General features: G+C 32.4%; 1 protein-coding gene across 1 annotated transcript in view; it reads right to left on the bottom strand.

Moving 5' to 3' along the window:
- The window catches only part of LOC129228515 (uncharacterized), a 130924-nt gene that overhangs the window by 55003 nt on the left and 55401 nt on the right, over positions 1 to 20520 (bottom strand). Inside the window, exons 8-14 of the mRNA XM_054863194.1 lie at positions 15324 to 15582; positions 14041 to 14320; positions 12428 to 12550; positions 10890 to 11066; positions 8361 to 8513; positions 4578 to 4695; positions 4034 to 4260 (exon numbers count right to left, since the gene is read on the bottom strand). Coding sequence (XP_054719169.1) covers positions 4034 to 4260; positions 4578 to 4695; positions 8361 to 8513; positions 10890 to 11066; positions 12428 to 12550; positions 14041 to 14320; positions 15324 to 15582 — 1337 coding nt within the window. The remainder of the gene's footprint in view (positions 1 to 4033; positions 4261 to 4577; positions 4696 to 8360; positions 8514 to 10889; positions 11067 to 12427; positions 12551 to 14040; positions 14321 to 15323; positions 15583 to 20520) is intronic.

The raw sequence follows: 20520 nt of genomic DNA on the forward strand, positions 1-20520 counted from the left end.
CAAATATGTTTTCCCCTTCATGTTTAATCATCCTAAAGGGACACAACATGAAAAGAATTAATTTTCTATTGATTAGCCATCTAATGATATAATTAATAAAATTTTATAAATTGTAATCGTTAAACTACAAAATTAGCATTACAACGCTTGTTTACGGTGTTTACTCACATAAGAGTGCATGTTTTTCAGATTTCCTGTAGTCTCCCCCCCCCCCCCTCCACCTCGCACAAGGGCCGGCTGATGTTAAAGATTCCAGGGCCGAATTTCCTTCCCAGTCCGCCCCTGGAAGAATGGGATGTTTTTTGAGTTATGCGAGCAAGGTATTCGTCAGGAAGTAATTGGTGGAATCACACAAAATTTGGTCATAAGTTGCCCCTAACAGGTACATGTGCTGATTCAATTTTTGGTGTCAATAGCTCAAACGGGGGTTGAGCTATAGAAAGTTTTTTGTCGTCAATTGTGACTGCTGTAATCTTATAGCCCAGTCAATAAAGGTTTCGTGTCGCAACTAATTTAGGGAAAGCTAAATTTTTGCAGGCTGTTAGTACATAAAGTATACACTAAAAAAATACAAAGTCCCGATCCCCACTCCTCTTGCTTTCTCCCCCACCCCCTCCGAAACATTGCAAGAGCAGTATTATGATTATACACTTTTCGTGTCGCAACTAATTAGGGGAAAGCGGATGTTTTTCAAGATGTTAGTACAAAAAGTATACACTAAAATAAGACAAAGTCCCGATCTCCCTCTTTCTCCCCCCCCCCCCTCCGAAACATTGCAAGAGCAGTACTAAGATTATACGCTTTTCGTGTCCCAACTAAATAGGGGAAAGCTGATTTTTTTCCCCAAGATGTTGGTATACTAAGTATACACTAAAAAAACATGAAGTCCCTACCCCTATTGCTACACCCCCCCCCCTCCCGTCCGAAACATTGCAATAGCAGTATTATGATTATACGCTTACAGCTCGAAAACTAATGATGATACCGAAGTATTCCTTTTTTTTATTTCACTTCTTACAATATTATAAACCGGTGGTGCCTGACCTACGTCCCACCGGTCAAATCTGGCCCATGAAACTGATTAGTGTGAACCGTTGTTTTGCGAAATGTTACAACTCGAGGACTATGTAGCGACTGGTTTCTGAAAAACAGGTTGCATTCAACAACAACAAAAAAAAAAGGCATCAAGTTATTATAACTACAATTTTTCTTCTATAAGGGGCCATTTAACAGTTTGTTGGCTTGGTCTGAAATATTGTTACAATGCATTCCACTACTGTGTCCACACATAGACGTACAATCGAACCCAGTTTTACCACAGCTACAGTTTGTAACACTATGTTTTACAGTTGCAAGATATTAGTAGGAGAATTTCACTTGGAGCAGAGAGGTTATTGCCATGATCTTAGGAATTAGTCTGTTGCTAGAAATATATTTCCAAACCCATTCTTCTACTGGAAGTTTAAAACCTAACCAAGTTTGAATAAAGGTTTGTGAAATGCAAGTAATCACAAAAATGTCCCTAAAGTCCACTTTTGATTTAACAAAACTTCCACCAACTTCAGACGTCACTCGTCAACATCTTTTTAAATTTTCCACCAGAGTTTTTAGGGTCAACACCAGATTAACTTGGCTAGGTTTTAAACTTCCTCCAGAAGAGTTGGGTTGGCATTATACTTCATGCAACAAACTGATTCCTAAGTTCATGAAGATTACCTCTGCTTCAAGTGAACTTCTCCAATTAGTATCTTGCAATTGAAAAGATTATGTGTTTCAAACTGTATTTGTCGTAAAGCTAGGTTCGATTGCACGTCTATGTGCGGACACTGTAGTGGAATGCACTGCAACAATATTTCGGACCAAACCAACGAAGTATCAGAAGATGGCCCCTTATATAAGACTTAAAAATAAAAACCAAAAGTAATATTAAACGTTAATAATATCCGCTGCGAGAAAATAATCAGTTCAAATATACTATTCCTGATTTATTTAAAGCTTAAATAGTTAGCCAAGCATTAACATTATTTTGTAGACTATCGCCAACACAAACGAATTATAAACTTTTGTAACAAATAATTCCATTATGGTAGTAAAAACTTTAAGTGAACGTCATTACATTGTTGATTCATTTCAAGAAAATGACTATTATCATATTATTATCTATAAATTTTATTCAAACATTTCTTTCCAAGACGTAATGATAAAAAGCTATTAATTTGTTGAAGTTACTTTTTGGTTTTTGTTGTGAGATTTCTGCATATGATTAAGTTGGTAAAATGGTGAAACTGAGCTATCTACATAAAAAGTGTATGTTTCATGATTTGTGTATAACAGTGGTCCCCAACAATGTTTTCAGAAACCAATTTCTAAATATTTGGCTAACAATTTGTAACATTGTCATTAATCGTGCTCTTCGAGTTGTAACATTTCACAAAACAACGGACAACACGGATCAGCTTCGCAGGCCGGATACGACACCTGGGCCTTAGGTTGGGCACCACTGGTTTATAATATTGTTAGGAGGGAAATAAAAAAAGGAACACCCCGGTAACATCTTAAATTTTCGAGCTGTACGCGTATAATCATAGTACTGAACTGATCAGTGTGCAATGTTTCGGAAGGAGGGGGGGGGGGTAGCAAGAGGGAGTTGGGGTCGAGACTGTTTAGGTTTCAGTGTACACTTTATGTACTAACATCGTGCAAAAATTCAGCTTTTTCTTAATTAGCTGCAAAAAAAAAACGAATAATCACACTGCTGCTCTTGATGGTCTAAGTGTTTCATGGAGAGTGGGGGGGGGGAGCAAGAGGGATAGGGGTCGGGACTTTTGTTTTTTTAATGTTTTCTTTATTTACTAGTGTCCTGCCAAAATTCAGCTTTCCCCTAATTAGTTGCGACACAAAAAGCGTATAATCATAGTAATGCTATTGCAATGGTTCGGAGGGGGGTGGGGGAGAAAGCAAGAGGAGTGGGTCTTTTTTTAGTGTATACTTTATTTGCTAACATCCTGCAAAAATTCAGCTTTCCCTAAATTAGTTGCGACAAAGCCTATTTTTTTACCTTCATTGACTGGGCTATTAAGAAATAATGAATGGAATCAAACAAAAATTTATCGACAAGTAGCCCTTAGAGGGTATAAGAGCTAATTCTATTTTGGCGTCAAAACGGCTGAAAAGGGGGGTGGTGCAATCGAACATTCTTCTTTACCATTGTGAGTGCCATATCTCACGAAGTAACGCTACGTTCTGGAAGAAATTTGGAATATATGTGAATCAATATGTAAACAGGCATTGGTTCAATTTTGGCACCAATCGCTCCAAGAGTTTTTTTTTTTTTTTTTTTTTTTTTGTGAATAAAAATAGCTTTATTAATGCAACAATAAGAAAGATAAATCATAATAAACTGTTGTCTGCGTATTTCTTGTGATTTTAATTGTATGGAAATGATCAGAAATATTATCTCAAAATGATTTAAAATTTTGAACTGTTGCCATCTTATGTTTGTTAACAAGTAAAATATTTGTAATTAATTCCAGCAAGTCTTTTAAAATAACTTTCAATTTTTGCTCTTTGCTTTGTTTTTGCGATAATTCAGACATTGGGATGGTCTTCAAGTTTTTGCATGTGTAATTTTGTTTCTGTTGGGAATATTGTTTCCTCGTCAAACATGGGGAGGGATCAGAATTATAAGAAAGGTATAGAAGAAAGTTTTGTGATGACCACAACATACCAGTTTTAAAAAATCATGCTGTATAACAGAACCTACTAAGGCTAGTATAACTTTTCTTGTTCCAAGACAGATGAGAAGTTCACCTACCAAGTGTACTGATTATCTCCAAAATTTTTAATTTTGCCACTTACATCTCTTTGCTTCTAACTGCCTCATATATGTACAACAACAATGTTCTTCATTGTTTGTTCCTCAATTATTGTTTTGCAATCATTTACTTAAAACATTTTAAATTAATATACAAGAATACCAGAAGCTTCTGACATTAACAATAAACATGTTTAATGCTCAATTTATTTCACTTACCCGCAATTTTTGAATGTTTATTTTCAAGTGCTTCAGAGATAAAGCAGACTGACCAGCATTGTTTGCATTAATTTTCATTGCATTGAGCTCATCTTTTAGTTTCTCTAACGTACAATGAATATCTAATAATGAAGATGCAAGGTCTCCATTATTGATTTTTGGCTCAGATTCATTGTGAGAGAGGTTTGACAATTTTACTTGACACTTTTCAAACTCCTTTATTAAATCTAAAAAACAAGAGAGAGGAAAACATAGTTCATTACAACAACATATTTTAACAAAAATAAAATTTATAATGAACTTCAGCGAAAATTTCAAGACAAGAACTGATGGAAGAATTTAATTACTCCTGGTAAGAACAATGAGGAAGCTTAAAAATAGTTGAAGTGATAAAGTTAAGCAATATATATTCGTTAAATACTTGCAAAAAGTAAATGGCTATTTTGTTAAAATTCATCACTCCCTCATAGTCTTGCCCTACTTTAAGAAAAACTTTATTAAGTTAACTTTATTAATTTTTCTCTGAAGAGAAAATTTTTAATACCTTGTAGTCTTTGTAAATTTTTGTGTGTTAGCGATTCCAGCTCACATCCTCCAATAAGCTTCTCGTGAACAGCATTCAAATCTTTCAAACAAGTTTGGCAAGTCCACATTGGCTCTACCTATTAACAAGTAACATACAATTTAAGGTTAATGTAAGAAAGGGTGAAAACCTTAGGAAATATATTGGAAATCAGATGTAAAACAGATCTGATCACATAAAAGAATGGCAGAAAATGAAAAAAATAAAAGAAAAATAAAAAGTAAAAAAGAAAAAAAAAGAAAAAAACTTAATGCATAAAAAAGTTAATGGCAGTTCCGAAATCCAAAAGAATACATACAACTTTTAATAAAATTTGAACCTGATGGAAAAGGCAAATATTGCTGATCCAAAATTTGAATTAAACAAATGCATTTTAAAGACAACAAAATGAGCGCAGTAAATAGGAATAACCAGAGCTGTCAACTGCTGCTTAATTTCTACAAACTACAATCTTGAACTAAGATGCTACGAAAACGTGTCCGAAACCTATGATTTTCTTTTTTTTTTATCACAGGAAAATTTTCAATCATTACAGATACAGTCGGATCCCGCTACAACGCGATCCGACTTACGCGAAATGGCTACAACACAAGTTTTTCATGAGTAATGTATTTTTTATTGCAGACACAAAATTGCTCGCCTGCATCATTAATTTTTTTGAAAAGGAGCGGCGGAGGGTTAGAATGGGCTTCGTTGACACTAAACAGTTTTGTGAATGGACTTTTATCCCTTTAGCATCACTGAAAGTGGAAGTTCACACACTGTATTAGTCTGAACAACGCTTTAGTTTATACAAATAACCGCTCCCATTCTTAGCTTTTTTCTTTCATTTTACATATAAACGTTGATACTAAAATAGAATGACTCCCAAACGCACTTTTTCATCTTAAGTTGGCGAAAGTGGAAAGAAAAAGAGAAAGTTTCTGACCATCAATGGAAAGGTCAAGATTCTCGATATGTTTGAACAATTAAAAAGTGTTTTGAAGGTAGCACAAAAATTAGGTATGAGTGAATCTTCGATACATACAATTAAAGTTCAAGAAAAGGAAATCCGTAAACGTTCGGAACTTAGTTTTAATGCTGAAGCTCGCAGAGTAGTGTCAAAGCAAAATACAAACTTCATGAAACTGAAAGCTCATTGTGGCTTAAAGAGGCCAGAAAGAGGGATGTTTCCACACTGCATAAACCATCATATTCATCATTGATTTTGAGCTTCATAACAGTAATTTATGGAAACGCTTTTTCTAAAATGCAATAAAAGATCAGTTCTTTATAAGAGAAACCGTAATATAGTTAAAAAATGGTTTGAAACAACTTGAGGGGTGTTAGCACATGTCTGAAATAATTCGGTATGCTTATAAAATATTTCTAAACACATGTTGTTCCACAAAGCGAAATTTCGACTTGCGCGAGGGGTCTTGGAACGCATCCCTTGCGTAAGTCGGGATCCGACTGTAATGTCCTTTTTATAATCATTTAGACAATATTGCCTTTTTTAATAAAACTCCAAATGTCTGTAAAAAAATAAAGAAATTTACCCCAATTCATGTTACAAAAAAAAAACTAAATTACTATTATTAGTACTTAGAGTAAACTGTTACTTGCCCAATTGTAAATTTTAAAGTAAACTATTCATTGCGTTGGATGCATAAATTACCCGTTTTGCTCCCCCCCCCCCGCATGAAACCCTGGTACTAATTTAGTTTCTGAAAAAATTGGCAGCTCTGGGAATAACATTAAAAAGAAGTCTTTTACAAGAATAAAAATTTATTTTCGTGTCTGTCCTTTCTTTTTGTTATTTTTTAAACATGTATAAAAACGTTTTTTATACAACTTAGTGAGGAACACATTTGCAATAAAAATACCCACTTTAATCACTTAAGAAAAAATGTGCAACATACTCTTTTCATGTAGTTTAATTTTATTTAATTCACATAAACTTCAATATCATCAACAATATAACAAAAGTGATGTTGCCTTCAGAAGGGGGAGAAAGGGGTTCATGAAAAATTTAGAGTTGATGTCAAAGGGAGGGGGTAGCAGGAAATATGACATTGTAATTATTGGCCGGGGAGAAGGGAGCAAATTTGTAGAAAAAAGCGTGATATTTATGGGCGGCCCCTTCCTGACATTGGTTTGTAATTCAACAACTCTTATAGGGTTTTCAAGTATTTTAAGGCTTATGAAGATTTTTATAAATGCTGTTTAGTATCAGAAGCTCAAACCTTTATCTAAGTTAGAAAATGGTTTCTTAAGCCTGAAATTTTTGTATGCAACATATTTGCAATTTGTCACTTTCATCACGTTTTTTTTTTTAATTATCTTGTACAGTCAACTCTTTTTGAATTATTTCAAAAAAACTATTTGCTTGAATTCTCGAATTTATTTTGAAATAAATCTATTCTCCTAAGCATACTTCTCACGGAATTTAGTGTAATTACTCTTACACACATAGACGGTCAATTCTCGATAACTCGAATCTAAAGGGACAGACGAAAAATTTCGACTTATCAGAAGTTCGACTTACAGCTAGTTTCAGTTTTTGACATTTTAATTTTAAAAACTAAGATTCAAATTCAACTAAAGAATGAAGAGGAATGCATCTCAAGGGCGCCCATATAGGGGGGCAGGGGGGGGGTTCGAGCTCCCCCTTTAAAATTAGAACTTCCTTGCTTTTAGTACTTTTTTCTTTGGAAAAATGTAAAAACATTTATTCTCCAGCCATTAATAAATAAGTTATTAAAAATGAAATATTTTAATGACTCGAATATGTCCTGAAATCAGTTTTCATGGAGAAAATACCTTCCTAACCCATGGAGAAAATATCTGAGCCCCCCCCCTCCCCTACAACTTAGCATATGGGCGCCCTTGACGCATCTTAACTTAGGTCAGCCTTTGAATAAAGGTACAATAAATTAACTAGGCAACTTGACAATTTAAAAGCAGATTCATAGTCCAGCAACATGTCTAAGTGTAAAAAGTACAGTACAACAAAAGAAAACAAGCTATACGCATTTCCGCACATGTAACTCCTTTATTGCACATTGGCTCAACAGGTGTACTCCTTGTCTTAGAGGTCTAAGGTGCAGGAATTGCAAGTGAAGGTGAATGAATTTTTCTCTCATAGTAACTTAAATTATATTTTTTCCTTTCTTTTTTTCGTTTTTTTAAAAATAAATTTCAAGTAATCTTTGAAAAAAACTTCGAGTTAAAGGAAATTAACTTCGAGATAAAATGACCCTAATTAATATAGAAATAAAGATCAGGACTTGATAAAAACTTTGAGATAGTAATATTTGAGTTATTGGACTTTGAGTTATCGCGAATTGACTGTATATTGATATACAAAATAAAGTTAGTGGTGAGCCTTTTTTAAGACTTGGGGTAAATTTTTATCTTTTATTAATTTTATATTCTTTTCCTTTAAAATTTATGAAACTTTTTGAAAGGACAGGGGTTCCTCCCCCCCAAGAGCAAGTGCGTACCCCCTAAAGATTTCAAAGACCCCACCCTACAAAATAAGAAAAATACCCCTCAAACCTCCCCTCCCCCCCCCAGGTAGGCACCCCTGCTCTTGGCTAGAGATGAAGCGAGGCAGATCATGATTGATTTTTTTTTTTGTGCCTGGGTATTTACCAATAAAATGTTTGGAAACTAGCATTTTAAGTGACAAAACTTTCCTTAAAAAAGCTAAATTTTATTTGCAATGATTAATATTAAAAACAATGCATAAAAATAACTTACATATTCAGTTGAACATTCTGATAACTTTGCGCTACTTTCTTTCAAACTATTTTTAACATACTGAAGAGCTCTATTGCTAAAATTTATTATATCAGTCATATCTTCTGACTCTGAATCTGACATTACAGAGTCATACCTTTCTTCACTGCCAGACTAATTGGAAAGAAAAAAATATATAAATGTTAATATTGAAAAGCAGGCAATAAGCAAATCATGAAAATAACACTATTAATGTTTCATGCATTCTAAACCATGGGAATAAATTTTAAAGTAAAACATCAATTTTATTAATAACTAAACTTGTTTAATTCTTTCACAGTAAATTCTTTTCTATACTACTTTTTCAAGATGTGCTATAATAACCTAAAGAATAAAGAATTCTTTCTGAGAAAAGAAAGTACAGTTCATAAAAGTAATGCAACTAACTCCACTGAAATGGTACAATTTAGTTTTGGAGAATAAACATTGTGTAATACTATTAAAAATATTATCATCGGAAATTGTGTAACTTAACATTACTTAACAGAATCATAATCAATAAAACAGTCCGAAACATATGTGACCCACTGCATAAAAATCATGACCAACTTTGCAGAAGATAGATAACCTCCTTATCATTACTTAGGAAATCTCTTAAATATTTCAGTTCTCAATGAATAAAACTGTACAAAAGAATACACTTATGAAATGATTAGCTTTATAGTAATACAATAAAATATCAGTTGCCAAATTAATATAACAACTGTTATAATGTTTTCCTTGCACATAATAACATTTTTCATTGGTCATGAAAAGTTCCTATACTTGCACAAAACCTGCAGGATTTAATGTTACTAAATGGGGAACACTGTCCTACATTAACCAGCTTTTCATTAGGAAAAATTGTACGTAATTCTTCTATAGCCTTTTGGTTGTAGAAAAAAGTAACATTGATTCTAATGAATGGGCCTGAAGGAAAATCTATCACAATCAAGTATGGAGTTTCTAGTTAGTTATTAGGAATTTTTATGGAGACCTAGAATAAACTAATTATTGTTTAAAAAAAAAATGATTTTTTTAAGTGGAAAGAAATGCACAAGAGCCCTTTTTTAAGAAACAATTGATTGCTCATTACGTCCATGCAGGCGGCCATGTGATATTTGTTCAAGTTTGGCTGCTCTTTGCATACTGCACTGCTATTAAGTTAATCATCTCTCAAAGTGTAGGTTGTGTAGTTACATGATTTAGTTTCTCATGTCAGTCAGTAATCCCGCCGATGGTGAAGTGCAAACAGTATTCTTCATTTTTTAAACTTTAAAAAAAAGGTTTTCCTCCGAAAAATTCACAAGCAACTTGTTGAAATCTATGGTGAAGGTGTAATGAGCAATGCAACAAGATTAAAGACAGTAATGGTCAAGTTTCATTTGGCATTACAGTAAAACCTGTGAAGTTAACCACACTTGTAAGTTCACCACTTAAGTTGACCGCTTTTTTCAGGCACGGAAGTAGCCCTTATCATATAAATCAACCTTTGTAAGTTGACCCCTTGTTTAAGTTGACCACTAAAGTAGTGCACCTCAAGTAGTCAACTTACACAGATTTCACTGTACTGGACCGTGAACCATACAGTCACCCTGATCCCTCTTTTCCAAACTTTCACCTTTTTTCAAAACTTGCGGAATTTCCTAAAAGACTTCAAAAAGCTGCTGATGAATTTAAAACTAAGACTAAATTTTTGTTACATTTAAAAACTGAATAACTGCAAGCACTTCACATAAAAAGGATTATCAACAAAATGAAAAACCAGGGCCGTGTAAATACACAATCAACACCACCAGACTTTAAGCTTAATTGCTATGCAGTAGAGCAAAGAATGGCCAAGCTTGAACGGATGTTCCGCAAAAGTGTGCATGGACGCAGAGGGCAACTGGTTCTTACTTAGAAAATGATTATTGTATATTACAAGCAAAGACCCATAAGACCCATATAGGAATGGCAGTAAACCTGTGATTTTCTTAATTGGCATTCTACATACAACGATATTAGTAATTTTAGTTAGCAGATATTATACAGCAAAACGCGAAAAAAAAAAAAAAAAAAAACCTGCCTTAAAAGGAAAGGTTTCCCTTTTTCAAAAAATTGGAATAATACTGCTTTCAATGCTTGAGCAAAGCTTGAAACTAATCTACTCATAAATGGCCTTGTTTCGAAACAGAAGGTCTATGGAAAATTCTTCTAAACCAGCATTAAGGATTTAGTATTCGGAATGATTTAAAATTAGTTCCCAAGTAGTGCAAGTTATACTAAAATGTTTCATTTTAAAAAAATTTCCAGACCAATAAGCAAACTCCTGTATATTTCCGGATTTTTTTGGTTATTCAATGGGCTTACTATTTTGTATCTAAATTCAAAGTTTTCAGAGACCAAAAATACATTTCACTCATTCAAATTTTAAGTTCACAAATATAAGCATTTGGCAAACAAAATAGTGATAAAATTAAACAATTTAATAAAAACTTGCATTTATGGCCAGAGACAAGATACACTTACTTTGTAAAAAGTTTTAGTGCGAGACTTGTGACTTTTAGGCAACCTAATGCTGCTAGAAGAAGCATCTGAATAGCTACCAAGAATAGCTCTATAATCATCGCCAAAGCTTGTAAGTCTTTTCACTTCATCCTCATCTGCAGTTTGCTCAGAATATGGCTCACTCAAATATGGTGGATCCTAGAAACATTGAAAATATCATTGGATTAAAAATATTAAAATCATAAAAGTGAGAAATGTGTTAGAAAGGCAGAATTGCTACATGCTGAAGATGAGAAAAAAAACTCTGATCACATTTTGCAGTTCTTAAGAATTGATAATAAAATTTAAATATTTCATGTTCATAATAAAATAGTCAAGGGATAGCCCTATCTTGTAGCACCAGTTTCATCTTGATGATGATTACAGCAATTACAGATTTTGGCATGAACTCAAAACAATGGATGCAAAGAAAAATCGTATGAATCGACAGCACCAGAACAATTTCCAAAAATTTGGAGATTAAATAGTATGTATGAAATACGAATAACTCATTCGACCAATGGATGTGCTTGATAGGACTGATGTTCGGTGACCTTAAAGGGAAGCATATGCAGATCTGTATCATATTCACGTAACTAAACAGATACAAAATGAGATGGATTGCATAGCTTACTGTCCTACTGAAAAACAATTACCCTATGAAGCTGTCAAAAAAAAAAAAAAAACACACACACACACACACACAAACAAGACTGGTGTTAAGAGTCACCTAATTCACATGTGAACTATTCCCAGATGAGAATGTCACTTTTACCAGCTTGAAAAATGGGTGATTTGTTGCTAAGTTATCCATCTCAGAGCTGAAACTGATACAAGTTCAAACCAGTGGTTGGAAGTAGCATGCTACAAGGAGCGACGCTACTGTAGTAGCTACATTTTTTAGTAGTTTGCAGTATAGTGTATTACTTTTTTTGAAAAAAGTACAGTAGCTTTGGGTATGCTTAATAATCATAATTGAAAGGCGAGAATGTTCCTTTAAATTTTTGTCCTCCCTTCTTTCACATTTAAATAAAAAAAATTTAAAAAAAATCACCCATTACAGAACTTATAGACCTTTGATGAAGTTTACAATTTATTGGGATATTATTTATAAGTTACTGTCAGGAGCAAGCTAATTTTTAAAAAAAATGTCATTTTTAGAAAACAGTTTTAATTAATATAATTATTTATATTTTCCAATTTCTTCGTGTCCAATTCTTATTGTTATTTTCTAATTTCACAACTGAAGGCACTCAGCAATCAAGCTAAAATTTAGTACAGTAATTATTGAAATAATGTGTAAAAAAAAATTTTCAGCTAAATAAAAAAAAAAAGTTTGTATAGACAGCTCTGCATTTGCGTACTACTAACCATATCTAGCTCAATTCATAATTGCTCTTCTACATAAATATTTTTTGTGCATAATTGGAAGGCATTTCCCGAAAAATCTGTAAGAAACATGCGAAATTTTAAACTTTTACCACTACAATAAAAATTAAAAGACATCTATTAGCACTAACTTGATATTCGTCCCATGCCTGGTCTGAAACAGAGCCATGATCTTCAGAATTAAGAACAGATCCATTCCTAGCAGCTGTTGATAAAGATCTTTCTAAAACACTAATTTTAGCAAGCACAGATTCCTAAAAAATACAAATGAACGAATTTTAACAAAAGCAAAAGAATAAATATTAGTTTGACAGCATATACAATGGAACCCCGATTTTACGTTTTCTGTTGGGCCATGGATAAAAAACATTCCATGCAGGAAAACGTAAAACCGGGGTGTTGTTAAAAATCTAAGCATTAAAAATTGAACTCTTATTTATTGATGTAGTGAGGAAGATGTGAAATTGTACTTGTTTATTTCTTAATTGGTAATATAATTTCATTTATGAAACGATCTGTACTAACAATTTTTTGAAAATTTGCTTCTTAGTTGGCATTCACAAATAAATATAGTTTTAGAGTTTTTATGCTTAGAATGGATTGATCAGTAGTATGAACACAATCGAATATTTCTTCATTATTATCATCGAAAGCGAGTAGTAAATCTGATATTAAAGGAATTCGTGATCTAATGAGACAGTACATGTGTCACCAACTTTTGGAAATTTTTCAAGAAAAGTATCAGCAGCTGTAGTCCTGAAAGATGATTAGAAAATCAGAGGAAATTCCTTCCACAGACAAAGGACAATTAGACAGAACAAAAAGAATGCCAGAGCGACTTCGAACAGCTACATAACAAATTTATCTTGAAAAAAAACAGAAATTAAAATAAAAAAAAAAACTGAGCAATCTTGTTGATGAAAAATTCTTTTTATCTATTTGTAGAAAAATGCATTAAGTGGACTTTCTAAAAAAGTGAAATCTGGTCTAATGTAAAATCTGGAATATTTTAACATTATCAGTATAGCCATTTTCAGACCAGCAGAAAATGACTTCGGAAGCAGAATAACGTATGAAACGGACAACATAAAATTGGGGTTCCATTGTATTCACTATAAGAAATAACTGCTTCAATAAGTAATCAAGGGGATGGAACAACTTTGTTTTTTAATATTTACTACGTAGCGTCAGCCCCTGCTTGCTTCACTCGCCAACCTCTATTTGCCATTTGCTGCAGGTGACATTGGATGATTTTCATGCTTTTTCCCCCGGGATGTCCTGTAGACTGTTTTTATCGACTCATATTTCAGGCCCTTTAAACGCGAGACAGGGCAGCATGGCTTCCCCTGCATGTCCTATATCCCAATGGTACCATAATTGATCTGGTAGACATTGACAGTCCAGAGGAGATAGGGTTACAAACACACACATAGATGTGTACAGACTTTAATAATATAGATATTTCATAAGTTTTTTTTTTGATAAATGTTGACTTACAAAACTATTCTATAAATACGATATCAAAATCTCATGCAAAAGAATTTTCAGTCATACTTGAAATATGCTGTGGCTAAAAAAGTCATATCTAGTCACCCAAAATAAACTAGTAGCCTTCAGTTTAAGAATTAAAACATGTAGTAACTTAATCAAGAAAAGAATGTAAAAAGAACATTCTAAAACTATCATGGTAACATGTTTTGAAACAGTAATGTGGAGTTTTCAAAGAGATTAAACAACAACTTACTTGACTGTTAGCACATTTCGAAGTGCCTGGCAAAATTTCCTTCGACTTCAAGTCACTGTTAACTTCAATAGTCTTAAAAGAGTCTGGCTTAGCATATGAACAATCATTGTTGTCAGAACTGCGAGCACTAGAGGATTTCTTCTTTCTGGAAGTTTTTTCAGACCCTGAACTTGTGCGATGATTTGAGCTTTTTGTAGAATTTTGATTATATTTACTTGATTTTATGGACGGACAGTTAAGCAAATGGATATTGGTAAGAGATAAGCGCTTGTTCTCTGAGCTGCATTTCTTGGGGCTAAAAATAAATTCAAAACCACTTATGTAGTATTTTTATATTTATCACAAATTAAAAAAGTTCTACATTCTACCATTTTACTCTAAAATTAAATACAATTCTAAATTTTAAATGAACAAAACAAGTTTTTATGCAAACATAAAAGCTCTCAGTAGTTTTACGTTAAGCTTCATACAAACTGCTATTTTGCTAATAATAAGCCTTTTTTTTTTAATTCAGAAAATGTCTTGAAGATGAATGTGAAATATTTAAAGTTGAACACAGGTCTTACTTATCCGATGGATATAGCTGAAGTTTCCAAAAAGGGCACACTATTCCTTACAAAAAAAAAAATTAAATCGATAAAAATTGAAGTTTTATAACATAGTAGCATACCAAAGTGCAGGAGAGAGTATCAAAAGCTTATTGGTTTCGTATAGTTTTGATGAATCAAGTTAAAAAAAAAGTTTTTCGTATTACCAGAAGAAAATTCTTATGACTTTGTTTCAAATATGTGTAAAGTTGACACTTTATTTACAAACGTCTTGATTCACACGTCTAATTTACAAACAAAGGGTTACAATTTTATGAACAGCTTACTAGTACCAAAATATCTTATTTAGAAAATGCTGTTTGATTTTACAAACACTTTTTAAGGTTCTAGACAGTTCTTAACATCAAGCATTTTTTTTTAAATAAAATATTATTTATTAATAAAAAGAATTAAGCAAAAAATTTAGGGGCTCCCATTTTTTAGAAAAATTTCATATGAAATTTGAGGGGCCCTTACAAGTTGAGGGCCTTGCCTGGGCATGTGCCCCAAATGTCTTCCTGTAAATCTGTCATACAGTCGAATCTATTAATTTAGCAAAACAATTTAGTGCATCATTTTTCAGCAATTTTCTGAAACGTGTGCACAAAATTGAAATCATCCTGAATAGACTATTTTGCCTTTCTCACAATCAAAGGGCAAATACAAGGCTTTGGAATAACACAGACATACAATAACAGTATAAATGATACATACACTATCTTTCTGGAATCTTGGGCATTGTACAACAAATCTAGGGCACTTTCCGATGTAGAATGTGGTACTGCTGGAGAAGAAGTAAAAGTTTGATGAACATCTGTAACACTCCAAGGTCTATCTCGGTTAGTTCTTTTTTTCTTTCTTAAACGAACTGAAGAAGGTGTCTCAATAGTACCAGTTTTTTCATTTAATTCAACCTTACTCTCAGGCATAGATGGTATGACAGTCTCAATTGAACCTATTAGAGAAAAAATGGTTTTGCTAAATGGATAATACTTTAATATTAAAGTGATGACTATAAACCTTTAGAGCTTAGTTTTCAGGAGAAAAATATGAATTTTAGGTGACCTTAGCATAGAAGAAGGATTTAAAAATCATCATTCAGAGTTTGCGCTAGAGATTTCAAATTGCTAGCCAACAAATTAGCCCAATTTTAAAAGTCTTAGCTGAATTCGAAGTCTTAGTCAACGACTTCAATTGCGATTTTTCAAATTTTTTGGAAAAATTCAATTAGAAAACAAAGGAATAGTGGTATAAAACATACAAGTGCTCATACTTTAAATATGCAGCATACTCTTAAGTTGAATAAACACTTAATAACTATGGAATTCCCAATTTGTTGTTTTTTTTTTTTTTCCTTGCAGAATTTCTAAAAATAATTTTGATGATCAAGGGAAAAACTTCTATTTTTTTTAATGAAAAATTCTGACAAATTTTCATTTGCCAATACTTTTGCCAAAGCCAAATTTACAAGTTTATTGCATTTGGCCCAGTGGCGGATGCTTAGCGCGATTATAATGTTTAATAATGTCAACCAAAAAATATCCCATAAATAAAAAGGAGTTTCACAACCAAACAATAGCCAAACAAGAGAATGATGAAAATTTTAGGAGTTATATAACCTGTAGCAAAGGTTTACATTACGCAGCTCAAAACAAGGGTGGACACCTTTCATGGACAACAAATTAAAAAAGGAATTTAATTCTATACTACTCATCACTTCAAAGCAACACTAGGATATTTTACTGTTATTTCTGTGATTAAATGACTTACTGTTCCCCTGAGGTGACACTTTATACATTAATTTCTTCCTTTTGTACAAATTAGAAAATGGTTTTAAATGCAGTTACAGATTACTTAATGATTGTAAATTTTAAGGAATTTAATTCTAAGCAAGTTCCAACTTTATACAGAAGCTTGGTAAGATCTCGACTGTTCAGCTTTGATTTCCTTATAATTAAGGTTAAGAAATATTTATTGAAAAGGGTTCAAAAGAGAGCTACTATGATTTTTTAAATAGATTATGATTTTAGATTTAGAACACTCGATAAATATAATCTTGCTGAAAGGAGAATAAGAGGGGCCATGATACAGCTATTTTAGTTTATTAAAATGAAAGTTGTTTACTGGAAACATTTCTGCAGAGATGATAAAACCAAGGGTCAACTTTTTAAATCCCATACCCCCCTAATCTTTTAATTAGGAATTGTTTATAGCAAAAACAGTTGTTACTTGAAAAAGGGTGAATAGTTTTAAGCATTGACAAGAACCAGTGTAATTGGGTCCGGAGTTTATCAATGGGCTGACTTTAAACATTGAAGACAATGCAAATAATAGAAAACTAACTAAATTACTACTAACAAATACTAACATTTATATTTTTAAGTTAAAAAGTTTTTGAAGTTAATTGTTAAAATTAAAAATAAATACAAATTAATGTTTTATTATATATATATATATATATATATATATATATATATATATATATATATATATATATATATATATATACAGTCGGACCTCCATATATCGAAGTAGCAAATTTTCGGAAAAAAATTCGATATATAGAAACGATCTTATTTTATCGTCCAAATCTCCTAAATAACTAAAATTAAAGCTAATTTTCGTGTATAAAACCCAATTTCTAATTTATACGAGCAACGGATTAAATTAAAGTTGAAAAATAAAAAAAATAACCAAAATTACATTTTTGCGCCGTCAGACATTTTCATTCTTTTGCAATTAACTTGATTCGCAACATTAGGGGGTTTCGTTTTGACAGTGTAATCGAGGGAAAAGTAAAAAATCAATTTACTTCACTTGAATGATTTTTACTGAAGCTAAAACACTAGGAATGATAATCAACAGACAAAAGGGATAACTTGAAACTGATTTTACAGTAATACTGGTTACAACTTAGATTTGAAATAAATTTGAAGGAATTTAAGAACTCCAGAACGGAGCAACAACCTATCTACACAGCCCTCAACCCCAGAATACTTATGAGTTTCGTAGCAACCTTTAGTGAACATAATTTTCTCCCCTAATTTTCATTTTTCATGAGACAAACAGTCTGAAGTGGAAAAATTTTTTTCGATATATAGAAAAAAATTTTCTGTGTAATGAACATAGAAATTTGCTGAAATTTCGATATATAGAAAATTTCGATATGTGGAAGTTCGATATATGGAGGTTCAACTGTATATATATATATATATATATATATATATATATATATATATATATATATATATATTAGGGTGGTCCTTATTTATAAGGAAAAAAATTTTTTTTTCGAATTTTTTAGAAATTATTTGCCAGAATGTACCTTTATATAAGACATGAAAATATAACAAATTTCAGCTCAATCGGTTAATATTAACACGTGCCGCATCGACGCTGAAGTTGTGAGATTCAATGTAAGGCAGTTATTACCTATAAGAACGACAATGTACGCTCGACTGTAAACATAAAATTACGCATTTTGTTTTAAATTTTAGTATAAAAACATACTAATTAAAATGAAAACGTAAAATAAAGATATAGTTTATCCTAATACTATATTTTTTATTTATTGAAATGATACATCCACTTCAGATACATATTTTGGATTTAAGTAAGCCTCCTTTTGTGGCGACTGGGAACTCTCTCCGGTACTCCTGAACAACCTGAATAAAAAAAAATAATATTGAATGTGTTTTCTAAACCTAGCCTATATAATGTGTTCAAGAAAAAAATAACAAAAAATTAAATTTGTTTATACATACCTGTATCAAAAATTGTTTTTGATGTTCATTTTTCGTCATTTTTTCATTGTAATCCTCAATCAACTTGACTCCTCTTTCTGCAATATCATTTGTACATTTTAAGGTTGAAATGATATTTTTTCCTGTGCGATAATCCTCTCTGTTTTCCCAATTCAGCGGATCGTCCTGAAGAAATTCAACACAAATACCGAATCGTTTAAATAACTGAAGTGAATTGGCGGACAATAATTCAGTTGGTAGATCTTTTTGAACAAAATTTTGGACATCTCGGATTTGCAACGATAGTTTTTTCTCAATGACTTCTGTCTCTTCATTTTCTTCTTCTTTTTCATTCACAGTTTCTATGTTTTTACTTGCACATTCCATAATTTTTTGAGCCATTCTAATTTTTTCAACTCTCTCAATTCTATCGTCAAATATTGCCATGGCAGCACACTCTTCACTTAGATACCATAAATGGTTTAAAAATTTTGTTATTGCAATGGTTGCAATGTTTTCATTAATATTTTTAAATTTAACCAATTTTCTCAAAAAATATATATCATTTAGGGGAGCTCCTGTAGTATTCGTTGCTGAAAACCAGGCCTCTACATAACAGTATACAACGAAAACGCAAATTTCTGCATTCAGTTTGGAATTATCCTCTCTCATTTTCATTTGATCGCGAAATAAAAAAAGTTTTAAACAATAAATCGCTTTAGACATCCATCTCGCTAAATGATATGCACCGGGGGCCCTAAAACTCACATTTGTTTTATCTCCCAAAAAAATGAGCGTCAATTGCAAAAACTCTTTGTAGTCATCACGTGGTTGCTCTTCTGCAAGTTTCTGTTTCACAAAATAAATAATTTCGGGCGCTACATCTTTCAGTGCATTATAAACGGCTTCATCGCTGGTATAATCTAAAAATTTCATTTTGTCAATATTCTTCCAGTTTTCTTTAAGTGCTTTGAATTGAGCAATTTCAGGGCCGGATGTTACAATTGCTTTTGTCCTCGTGAATACACCAGCCAAAACGACCTCAAATATATGGTGTCGGCATGGAAGCCACAAAATATCTCGCCCTAACCTTTGTTGAAGCAGAACTGCAGCTCCTTTTATACGTCCAGTGTTTGATGCTGTAGTATCAAAACAAAAGGCTTGAATTTTTTCGGTTAAATTCCATTCATCAGTGATATGGAACACAGCAGAGCAAACTTCCGATCCTCCTGATGATGCAATTCCAGGTACTCCTAATAATTGTTCAAAATCTAAACCAACCGCGATCACAGAAGCCGATCAATTTTCTCATTTTTTGTGATATCAGGCAATAATTTGGAATCCCAATGCACTTCAATAAAATTTGCATCATTTCCTACCGATTTTATTGATGAATATTTTATTTTCCGCAAAATCTCTCTATTTCTTTTGATAGACGATCTATTGAGAACAAACTCGGTGATATCTATATTAAGAGCTTCTAGGACGGCAGAAATAATATGCATTGCATCCCTGTCACTCACTTTACATTTGTCCAAGGCAGCGGCCAGGCGAGGTGTCATTAACGTCTTTCGTCCTCTCTTGTTTGAAGATGGACCCTGTTGAGATTCCGATATGAAATATATGTCATCTTCACTGTTGTCTTGATTTATCACTTTTTTCTGTGAATCTTCGTGTTCTTTATCTTCCATTTCAAAATGTCCAATCGAACAACTAGAATTTTCCAACAAATCTTCTTTTCTTTTCAACTCTGCAGCTGTGCGTTCTTCTTTCCGCTTTTCCTTACGTAATAATTTGATATCTACTCCCAACATACAACCTACTCTACCTTTCTCCCTTTGCTTAATTAAAAATTCTCTATCTTCGGCGATTTTAATCTCATTTAACGCATTTAAGGTGGCAATATCGAAAAGGTTGTCTAAAGCTTCTTTAAAATCATTTTCTTTTTCTCTCTGCCGTTCAGTATCTCTATTTTTAGATTTTTCTAAATTTCTGACATTATCGTACAAAGATTTTAATTTCGAAATACAGTTTGAACGGTTTTGAACTGGGATTCTTGCTTTTTTCCAAAAAACGACCACTTCATCAATAACTAAAGCACTGCTGTCATTAAGATTTAAATTTACCACTCTCATGTTATAAAAAAGTAC

The sequence above is a fragment of the Uloborus diversus genome, chromosome 8, assembly GCF_026930045.1.
Source record: "Uloborus diversus isolate 005 chromosome 8, Udiv.v.3.1, whole genome shotgun sequence".
Lineage (NCBI taxonomy): Eukaryota > Metazoa > Arthropoda > Arachnida > Araneae > Uloboridae > Uloborus > Uloborus diversus.